We start from the raw sequence: 12,039 nt of genomic DNA, 5'->3' as shown, positions 1-12,039 counted from the left end.
AGTAATTAGATCGATCCTCCATATGACAAACGAGGAAATTGTATAACATAAGTATTTTAGCTGGTTTTCCAAAACGTGCCATGAGAGACACGTCGAATTAGTATAATAATATTGTAGTTATTAGTTATTACTCATTATAGTTTTTGTTTAAATGTTGTATTTTTATACCTACTTATACCTCATGCATGCTAACTGTATTTGCTTGTTTTTTTCTTTTCCCATTCGTTTGTACTATGTAGTTCAATGGGTTCGAACAGCTTTGCATTAATTTCACCAACGAAAAACTGCAACAGTTTTTCAACCATCACATGTTTGTATTAGAACAAGAAGAATACAAACGCGAAGGTATTGAATGGACATTTATTGACTTTGGAATGGATTTGCAACAATGCATTGATCTTATTGAAAAGGTTTGTATGAAAAAATGTTAGGAAAAACACTTTTCATTATTTATTATCAATCTAAATTAAATTAAAAATGAATCGTCAAGAAGTCAATATACAGTTCCTATACAAAATTAGGTCATTGAGTAGTTCAGAAACATCAAGTTCTTAGCTATTGTAATACAGGTATAAGTATTTAGTAATCAGAAATGTTGATATTCAGATATATCTTCATATAGAAAAATAGAGTTGTAGTATAGAATGTTTGCACGTTTTTATTTTATCCAGATTGTACAACACGAGACATGATACAATTTCGTTTTTATTTGTGATTTATATAAAAAAAAATACTTTAAAATGTACTTAAACGCATTCAAATCACTTTATTATATATTATATTTTAATGAATAACAAAAAATATTAAATTATTTTTAAACCATATTTCAATAAGGATAGTTAAACTGTTGCTTTTATTATCTTACCTTAAAATTTAAATTTAAGTCTATTACATTATGATACAAAGGAGTGTAAAAGTTTTTTTATAAAAATTATGTACCTAAGTTTTGTATTATAAGATGTTAAATTACTCTCGTTTGAAATACTTAAAATAACTTGCTTATTTTTTTAAAATATTTTTACACTCAAAAATATTAAAAAATAATGTTAATTAAAGCCTTATGCGAATGATAATAACAACATTTGAATAGAGATTTAATACATAACTATTCTTATTTAATTTTTAAAATTAGTACTATAAACTGGAATTTATAATATATTAAAAAGTTTTTTCAATGCGGGTACATTATAAACCTGTGTTTGTACGCGCATTATAGGTATCTAATTGTGTTTAAATTTACATAATATAGCCCATGGGTATCTTGTCAATCCTTGAAGAGGAATCTATGTTCCCCAAAGCCACGGATAAGACCTTTGAAGACAAATTGACCTCCAACCATTTGGGTAAATCACCCAACTTCAGGAAACCAGCTCCTCCCAAACCAGGTTGCCAAGCCGGACATTTCGCACTTGCCCATTACGCCGGTGTGGTAAGTTATCAGATATTAAAAATAAATTGAACAGTTTTTTTTAACACCTACTCGTTTCCATGCTTAAATATTGCGTTGCATTTGTGTTTAGGTATCATACAACATCACCGGTTGGTTAGAAAAGAACAAGGATCCATTGAACGACACCGTTGTTGACCAATTCAAAAAGGGAACAAACAAATTGTTGGTAGAGATCTTCGCTGATCATCCAGGTCAATCTGGTGGTCAAGCTGATGCCGGTGGCAAAGGTAATATTTCTTGTATTAATTAAAATCTTTAATTAATAATAATTACCATATTAATTTGATTAAATATTGTGTGAACATTACTTATGATTACTGTTAAATCAGAACTACAGAATTCACACACACACACACACACACACACACACAAACACGTGTACACAGACACATTTAATATACATTTTTTAGATCTAACAGTACATGAGGTAAATTACTGTGAATTTTTTCATCTTAAGCTACCATAAATATTTCAAATTCAAATCTTCTATAATGTAGTATTATACCTAAACCAAATTTTCAACAATCATTTTTGAAGTACTACGTAAACGTATTATTAATTTCAACGATGTACAAATCATTTAGTAACTGATGTATATTTTTTTAGTATGATTTTTTTTACCTACATTAATATTTAGAATCATCGTATTAAAGAATACCGTATCAAGTAAAAATTAATAAACATCAACATTTTAAGTTAATATTAACTTAATCATGATTTTTGATGGATTTTATATAATGCAGGTGGTAAACGCACAAAAGGTTCAGCTTTCATGACAGTATCTACATTACACAGGGTAATTTTACCAAAGTGTTACACACAAAATCGTGTTTTTTGTGAGACCATAAAACTGCTTCGCAAATATTACGTTATTACAATAATTATTTACAATACTGTTTCGATATCTTCTGTCTATACTATTTGTTACGTTATTTTAATACTAAACAACACTCAAAATATAATATATCGATAAAAACAACACAAATCATTTAGGTGAAACACAACATTTATTATATCGATAGTACCTACATATTTATTATTATTGTCAATTCTAAAATATTTGTGAAAATAAACAGGAGGTCGTGGAAAGAAGGGTGGTGGTTTCGCCACTGTGTCGTCATCCTATAAGGTATATCATTAGTAATAATAATTACATCGGCCTTGATTTTTGTTTTTGAATCCACTGAAATGCCGATTTTGAAAAATCACACCAACGAATTGAGTTGTTTTGATAAGGACGCAAAATGAACTCTACAATTTCGGCATATTTTTTTTTTGTGTATTCCTCAAAGTAGAAGTAGAACTAGAACTAGTTTATTGTTTTTTACCCTTAAGACCATTATACTTCGGCATAAACCGAATTAGTATTAATATTTATTTAATTAGCCGATTTGCAAAATACCGTTTGAACCGGATATATCTGAATGTGTTGCACGCGTAGACAAATACGTACTAAAAAAAAAAAAAAAAACAATTAGTGCATTATAATATGCAAGTATTAATAATTGTGTACGATTGCTATTATAATAATAAAATACTACTGCATTTTGAATGTATTATATTTTTAATAACAACATTTTTATTTTTGTGATTCTGAGCAGAGCTTTAATTTTAATGTACCTACCTAATATAGTACAAACACTTAACCCAGAAAAAGGAGTGTGTTCCATAAGTTTTACACCTATGACCTTTCTATATGATTTTGAACATTTGACACAGTACTAAAAGGAAATAGTTTATAAAATCGTTTAATCATTGGTCATTGCCCAGCAATTTTCAAAAAACTGATAACACGTGATAAAACCTTGTTTTATTCACCTGTTTGAGAACATTATTTTGCATTATTTTATCACTTTTAAATCTGAGAAACTTCCATGCTTATCAATTATTTATTTTAAGCAATACTTTGCTATTTTCAAAAAATTATTACTTTTTTTAGACCATTTGGTCGTACTTAAATATTTTCACTATAATAACAAATTTTAACATATTAACTTATTATACAATATTCGTTTGATATTAATTACATTTTAAATTGAAAACGTCTATATGAATACAACATTAAACAAAGCTCCGTTGAAAATCGTTCTCCAAATGCAATGATGTACATTATTGCTTTTTGTTTTATAACAAAATGTGTTGGTCAGCAAAACGAGGGAGAGTATAAACTCAAACCTCAAAGCTCCACGAAATCTGTCAGCGTTTTGTTTCATAATTTTATGTAGAAATATAATGTTATAACAAAGATTTTTCGGTTTATGTTTTAACTTGAAAAGTACGATTTTTAGCTGTAATTTTATGTTTTAACGTGTTTTGTACAGCGATAACAAGACATATATTTTTGTTTTCTCTGTTTGTTTTTGTTTTTATGACGATGTTTAATAGGTAGGTATTGTTATTAATATTCGTATGTGTATCATAGGAACAATTGAACAACTTGATGACAACATTGAAGAGCACACAACCTCATTTCGTACGTTGTATTATTCCCAATGAATTGAAACAGGCTGGTAAGTTTTTTTTTAATATGATTCATAATTCATGAATAATATTTGATAAGTAATTGATTGATAAAAACTCGTGAAATCGTATTTTCTCATAGGTGTGATTGACTCTCACTTGGTAATGCACCAGCTGACATGTAACGGTGTACTTGAAGGTATCCGTATTTGCCGTAAAGGTTTCCCCAACAGAATGGTATACCCAGACTTCAAATTGCGGTAAGCATCACAACACTTATTATATCTATTTTATTTTTCAATATCCTAATATTCAGTTATGAATTTTAAAAATATATATTATTCGTACACATTTTTTTAAACAGTTAAATTCCCAATCGGTGAACATCAAATTTATAAATTGCCTTCAAGTATAATTTAATATAGCCATCGTCAAAATGTATTAAATATACCATTATACCATACCTACTTATATCCTATACACAAAGTGATTTATATATACAATTATTAAAATTAATTAATTTTATTTGGTAAAAAGATACATGATCTTAGCGCCCGCTACTATGGCCTCGGAACCTGATCCTAAAACATCAGCAGCTAAATGTCTCCAAGAAATCCAATTAGATCCGGAGAGTTACCGTATTGGGCACACAAAGGCTAGTTATCGAAAACTATCATTATTTTCCATTAGAATAACCAAACTTAGTAATTTAGATACCCTCGAGTGAACCCTTTTTGATATTTATAATTGTTATTGGCATGCAGCACGATCAAACCTACCTACCTAGCATCCCGCACCATACACCCTGCAGTTTGTTAAGCGTCAATGTAGTGATATATATATATGTTACAAAATGTAACAGCATTGTAGTGGAAAATGGAAATTTAACATATTATAATTTAAACGTGTTTTTTTTTATAATTATTATTATTAATTTCTATTTAAACCGAAAAACAAATCAATAGATACAAGATCTTAGCTCCTGCTGCGGCGGAAAAGGAGACTGACCCAAAGAAATGCGCTGGCGTCATTTTGGAAAACGTCGGGTTGGACCCAGATAAATACAGGCTTGGCCACACTAAGGCATGTTTAAAAAGCAAAACCAATATAGAAATTTTCGTTTGCGAAATTTCTTAATTTATGCCATTTTGCTTCACACTATATGCATAAACTTCTTGCAACTTTTTGCTGAAGGTTTTCGCTGCAGTATACAATATTGGGCTCTAGGATTATTTATTGTTAAGCTGGCCGTTTATAAAAAAGTTGTTTATCTACTTCAATGACGCTCATCGATGTTTTACTAATATTAGAATAGCATGCGCCCACTTAGACCTTAGTACTGTAGTTACTAGTTTATATACGTAGTGCGTAGTCTAGAATAATAGTATTGAATAAACCTACGAACGAGTAGACGTATTATTATCCAATTCCTTTAGACGTTTTGTATACCAATTTATATTTGTAATGCAAACAAAAAACAATACCTTTTTGTTTTATCCTTGCTTGTTTTTTGGTTTTTACATGTTCCACCGCTTGTTTTTAAAAAATACCTTTCGCCTCACATCACAAAAGATACAAAATACTGTATCCAAAAGGTGTGAAAGACTCAATGTCGCCCGAAGAAGCGACAAAAACGATTTTGCAAGGAATTGAACTCGACCCAGAACAATACCGGTTGGGTAACACTAAGGTATACTTATGGGACAATATGTTTATTTGACGTCATTATATTATTAATTTGATTCACGCATATATAATACCATCACATTCGTATAGTGGCGTAATTTAGGTCTTAAAGTGGACGAAATACAATTTGTTGTCGTATACATTTCAATATTATGCTGATAAACTTTGTTTCGAAAATTCTAACTGTCGGATTTAATGATATTTTCAACTTTCGATGTTGTGTATGTTTCAAAATCGATTTATTTGATTTTACCGTACGACCTAATAACGCTAATCACATAGTGTATATTTTCAACCCAACTGTATGATGCCTATTTATAGTGTTCAGGGTACAAACTATTATACACTCTAGTTAAATATGTTTAAATATTATGTAAATAGGATCATTCAATTATTATGCGCAAAAAAAAGTTTAAAAATGTTAATAGAGTAACTACAAATATTCCGATTTTTCCCCTAAAGATTTGGATTGATATGTACTTAGGTTAGATATATTTTTTTTGTATTTGAGATATTTATTACGAACTATAAAACAACATAATATTATTTTTGCTAAAAAAATAGTGGGCAAGGTGTATCTATATTGGCTATATTGTATAAAGTACTCCAAAATGTTTATGTATACATATATGTTCAACAAATATCAGAGTTATAACGTCTTGCAATACGTAATACACTTTTACAGTCCGGAATTACGCCATTAATAGGATATAATAGACTAACAGGTTAAGAAATATTTTGTATACATTTGTTCATTTCATGAACTCATATGTATGTAGGTCGTGGTCAATGTCCAATATTTTTAGAACATTTAATTTCAAATATATTTTACGTATATTTCATCATTATATTGTGAACGTCATTATTTGTTAAATATTTTATCAAAAAATTAAATTTATAAGATAAAATTAGTAACCCAGGATATAATAATTATGAAAACAAATTTATCATGCATGAAAAATTCCGCTTTTTACTATTATTGATATCATTCAAGTATTTAACACTAGAATTTTGCTTCATTTTTTAAGTGTTTGATTCATAGCTTTGACGAGTTTTACATTATTTAACTATGGAAAAAGAAACTGGTACTACATAAAATGAAGTTTTTCAGTTAATTTCTTTTTTGCCAATACACACATTGATTGTATGTTTATTTTTTGGTTAAATGTGATCAATTATACAATCAATATAATAAAACAAACTGCTATAAACTTCATTTTATGTTTACAAATATTCGTTCAAAATTGTTCGCCTGTCATTTGTCGAGTTTGAACTCTACAGCTCTCTTTTGTTCACTAATCTAACTTGATTTTCTTTGGGTTTTTCGATGAATTCAATAGGTATTCTTCCGTGCTGGAGTATTAGGTCAGATGGAAGAATTACGTGATGAACGTCTAAGCAAAATCATTGGATGGTTGCAGTCATACATTCGTGGTTATATTGCCAGAAAAGATTTCAAGAAATTACAAGACCAGAGGTTAGTAAACTTGCAACGCTCGATAAAAATATGAAAATACTAACAATAAATCGTTAAAAAATACGTTTTGCGAGTATATTTATAAATATATATAATATATTATGCGTTATGGCTGTTATGTCATCGTAATAGTATCCACGATATTTTGTAAAAATATACTCAAGTTATTTATGGCGTAGATATATCGCTTTATGAATATTCTGTATAGGCTGAACAGAAAAATCATGTTCACAAATTCTTACAATTTCTATTTTAATTTTTATGTTAAAACTTGCTAACGTATCGTATAACCGATTCACCAAATTTTTAACATTATTTATTAAGTGATTTTATTTTTGGACAGATTGGCTCTATTGGTTATCCAGAGAAGCTTAAGGAAATACATGAAATTGAGGTCGTGGCCATGGTGGAAGATGTGGTCTCGCGTCAAACCATTACTCAATGTGGCTAACATTGAAGATGAATTGAGAGTAAGTATTTTACATTTTTTAATTTTGGTATTTTAAATATATACTATGTACATTTAATCTCCTTAATTCCGGATTATTCTACATGAAATTTGTGATAAATTGTAGTTATTATCGCTTTAATGAGATTTCAAGTTTTAAATATCACAAAAAATAAGAAATCTTTTTTAGGTTCCTTGAAATGCAATAATACATCATGATTAAATTTAGATATCTTATACCAAAATCTTTTTATATTTATAATATAATATTATGTTTAATTATTTATGGTATAACATATATAATTATATAATGTATACCCAATCTAATTTCTAAATTCATACCTAAACATGAATCATACATATGTTAAAAATAATTTTTCTACAAATATGTTTACATGTAACATTAATATATAATTATTTATGTAGCCATAATAAATTATATTACTAAAAATATGATCATATTACTAAAAATGTGATCATATTAACTTTAAATTATCATCAATATCAATACCATATATAAATTTACCCCCATTTTAGTTGTTTATAATAATAAATGAAAAAATACAAAACCTAATATAAAACAGATCAATTAAAAAAAAAACTGACGAAAGTTTTTATTTTTAGATCCTGTTCAATTTATATTGTATTTATAAAAAAAATCTTGTAACGTATACCAACATAGTTAGTTTTGAAAACGAATGTGTTTATAAGATCATTGATTTAAATATAGATTTTTTTTCAAATTTGTATTTATTTAAGCATCTAATATCATCGGGATTTGATATTTTTAGTATTTAAACATTTTTCTAATAAAATAAATGTTTTCAAACAACCATTAATAATAATATAATCCTAAAATAAAAAATTGCTATTATTATAAATATATTAAATAGAATTTATATAAATATCACCACCCATGTTGCATCCAAATATGCACTCTACACAGTATAGTACCCCCACCAAAAATATTCTCGCGTTACTGGTCCACCCACATAGCCGCTCTCTTCGGCACCATCGACTACTTGGTCCATTAGACACATCACTTGCCTTCCCGAGTGCTAGCCTAGTAATAACCCAGTGCCGCCATGGAGTTACTAAAAGACTTGGAAAATTCTAAACAGAGATTGGAAGAAGAAGTAGAAAAAGTCACAGCTGCACTTGAACGTGAAGAAAAACTTCGCAAAGAACTTGAAGCACTCAACTCCAAACTTTTGGCTGAGAAGACACAGCTACTTCAATCTTTGGAAGGCGAAAAGGGAAGTGCGTCCAGCATCCAAGAGAGAGCAGCTAAATTGGCGGCACAAAAGAGCGACTTGGAATCTCAACTTTCGGTGAGTGCTTCAAATTATTTAATTTTTTTTTATTTTATTCGATACAGTCGGGAGAAAATATAACTTACAGTAGTTTAAACTATTGAAAATATAGTTGATTACAATTAAATTTTAGTAATTTAAGCCGTTGGCTTCTGAACGTATAGTCAATCTCAATTACATTTATTATTCAAATATTAAAGCAGTTAGTATAAAGATTTGCAATTTAAATCATTCAAAATAGATTGATATTCAAGTATGTGTTTAAGTAGTTCTTATTAGTTTTCTTAACCATATTGAAAGCAGTAATAATACATAAATAGGTATTAATTATTTATATTATTAAATCTGAAATCTATGTTTTAAAGTGTGAAAGAATTCAAAACATTATAAAACATTCAATTCTTAAGATCCTAAATAATATTATATGCATTATTATATGTATTCTTATACTTAAGTTTAAAACTAAGATTTTAACGAGAAATATCAATAAATAATAATGCACTTAACATGCTTTAGGATTAAAGTCTTTTAGTTAGTCCTTTACATAAGATGAATTTTCTAATATAAAGAACTTTAATGCTCATTTTTAAAATTAAACTCAAAAATATTAAATTAAATGGAATAAACGTAAAATGCAAAAAAATAAAATACCTAACTATTTCATAAGCTTATAATAATTGGAATATTAAATAACACTAAAATTAAAAATACATATTATTTTAACTAAGCTTTGGACCGAGCTGACAGCAAGCGTAATACATTGCCACAACGATTTCCAGTATTAAAATAACACATAACGATTATACATTTTGCAGAATATAAACTTTAAAAAATGTGAATATTATGTTATATTTATCATCCATGAATAGTTCCATGCGACATAAGCGGCGTGAAAGAATAATATCCCACGAGTCACTTCTGGTGGTCTATTTTAAAGTTCGATGAATAATCCTAGTTTCAACGCCTCCATAATAATATTACCATGGAACATCGGATCTCCTTCTCCTTCTTTCATAACATAGATTTCACGACATGTTAGAAAAATTCGCTGGCAACGAAAAGGCCCATAAATCCCGATATGGGGGGTGGGGGACATGCGATAACACGTGCCCACACGCAATGTACCTGGAAATAGATTAATATTCTGATGTATGAAAAAAAAACAATTTTATTTATTGCATGTTATTTAATACATATATTAGATATTTAAAAATAAATTATATGAAAAAATTAAGGATTTCTAAAAAATAAATACCTACATCACTCGGCGATGTTTTGTTTGTAACTTTAATAATTATTATTTAAGAATGTTGAATTTTAATTTACACACTACTTATAGTATACTAATTAATTTAAATTAAAAAAGAAACGCTGCTTGACCGGCACTTTTATTTAATATTTAATACATCGCCATATTTACTTTTGAACAATATTATCTAAGTTAAAAAATACTTATATTATAATATTAATTTTTTTTTTTACAATATAAATATATTATGCTGTATTGTTGTATAATAAAAGTACAGTCCTATACAGTATAAAGTACACATAAAAACAAAACAAATATATAGAATATATAGAAATATATAAGTTATACGCTGTTTCGGTGTATTAAATACAGACACTTGAATATGCTAACAGTTGGTTAAACTTATTTTAAATAGAATGAATATACAATTTATACATTTTTTTAAAGTTGTGTGCTTGTGTAGGTATTTTATTAAAATGTAAGTAGTTTTAAAAGAGTTTATTTCTATAACATTGCATTGCATTAATTAAAGAAGTAAAATTATCTGATTTATTACGTATCATAGAATGTTACATTACTAAAATTGTAAATAGTACTCTTTTTATTTTAATTGTGTATTTATAAATGTTTCACTAAAAGAGATTGTGTTTGAAATGTTGAACAAAATACACGTTTACATAGAGGCATACTATAGAATAGGTTTCGTAATCTGATTTCATCGTTATTTTAGTAAAAATACCAACATACCGACCTCTATAGATATGTTGAAAATATTCCCAAAATAAATGATTAAATCAAACGCGTTGACTGTTGGGTCATTATCAAAACATCTGGATAACATTGGTTTATGTGTAAACGGCATTCATCAAGTAAAATTCTTTAAACATGTACTTCATTAACCTGTTTAATTTGTATAATTTATATTTTATACCCACGTAATTTTGACATGCACCGATGAGTATTCAAACTATTAGTATTACTCGAAGTATTTATTTTTTTAATTAGATTTGGCAGACATTCAAACAAATAATTTAGTTATATTTCTCTTTTAAATATTAATAATATATTACTCTTTTACAAAATATTTTATTTTATAGAAACGTACAGACAAATTATTTTAGTATTTTTTACATCCTATGAAAACTCTTTCTTATTTATATATATAATTATATATGCAGGGATACAACATAAATTTGTTACGTCTATTCTATAAATTTAAATAATTTATACACGTATTAATAATGTACGTCTTGCTAAAATGTTCAAAATGTATTATAGGAAACTCAAGAGAGGTTAACCCAGGAAGAAGATGCGCGTAACCAACTGTTCCAACAGAAAAAGAAATTGGAACAAGAAAATGCAGGACTCAAAAAAGATGTCGAAGATTTGGAACTTTCTATTCAAAAGTCCGATCAAGATAAGGCATCCAAAGATCACCAAATTCGCAACTTGAATGATGAAATTGCTCACCAAGACGAACTTATCAACAAGTTGAACAAAGAAAAGAAATTGTCTGGTGAAACCGCCCAGAAAACTGCCGAAGAATTACAGGTCAGTTTTAACATTTAAGATTAATACCTAATCCACAATTTTTAGTAATTATCGAATACATTTGAGTAAATAATTGCTCATTATTTGATTATAGGCGGCTGAAGACAAAATCAACCATCTTAACAAAGTTAAGAACAAGTTGGAACAAACTTTGGACGAGTTGGAAGATTCGTTAGAACGTGAAAAGAAATTACGAGGTGATATTGAAAAGGGTAAGAGGAAGACAGAAGGAGACTTGAAACTTACCCAAGAAGCTGTTTCTGATTTGGAACGCAACAAAAAAGAACTTGAACAAACAATTCAAAGGAAAGACAAGGAATTGGCTTCCCTTACTGCCAAACTAGAAGACGAACAAGCTTTAGTTGGCAAACAACAAAAACAAATCAAAGAACTTCAAGTAAGCGA

At 28.1% G+C, this 12,039-nt stretch overlaps 1 protein-coding gene across 49 annotated transcripts in view; it reads left to right on the top strand.

Moving 5' to 3' along the window:
- The window catches only part of LOC100167379 (myosin heavy chain 1), a 29,065-nt gene that overhangs the window by 11,221 nt on the left and 5,805 nt on the right, over positions 1 to 12,039 (top strand). For 16 of the 49 annotated variants that reach the window (XM_008180986.3, XM_016801303.2, XM_008180990.3 and 13 more), the window contains 11 exons: positions 1,250 to 1,429; positions 1,521 to 1,677; positions 2,527 to 2,579; positions 3,873 to 3,960; positions 4,053 to 4,170; positions 4,876 to 4,993; positions 6,937 to 7,073; positions 7,417 to 7,543; positions 8,643 to 8,852; positions 11,362 to 11,634; positions 11,729 to 12,031. In XM_008180986.3, coding sequence (XP_008179208.1) covers positions 1,250 to 1,429; positions 1,521 to 1,677; positions 2,527 to 2,579; positions 3,873 to 3,960; positions 4,053 to 4,170; positions 4,876 to 4,993; positions 6,937 to 7,073; positions 7,417 to 7,543; positions 8,643 to 8,852; positions 11,362 to 11,634; positions 11,729 to 12,031 — 1,764 coding nt within the window. Of the gene's footprint in view, positions 1 to 239; positions 411 to 1,249; positions 1,430 to 1,520; positions 1,678 to 2,193; positions 2,247 to 2,526; positions 2,580 to 3,872; positions 3,961 to 4,052; positions 4,171 to 4,447; positions 4,566 to 4,875; positions 4,994 to 5,482; positions 5,601 to 6,936; positions 7,074 to 7,416; positions 7,544 to 8,642; positions 8,853 to 11,361; positions 11,635 to 11,728; positions 12,032 to 12,039 lie in introns of all 49 variants that reach the window. The other 33 variants (XM_029489074.1, XM_029489072.1, XM_029489068.1 and 30 more) reach the window with 9 other exon arrangements.

The sequence above is a fragment of the Acyrthosiphon pisum genome, chromosome A2, assembly GCF_005508785.2.
Source record: "Acyrthosiphon pisum isolate AL4f chromosome A2, pea_aphid_22Mar2018_4r6ur, whole genome shotgun sequence".
Taxonomy (NCBI): Eukaryota; Metazoa; Arthropoda; class Insecta; order Hemiptera; family Aphididae; genus Acyrthosiphon; species Acyrthosiphon pisum.
This window is presented reverse-complemented; position numbering and strand designations above follow the sequence as displayed.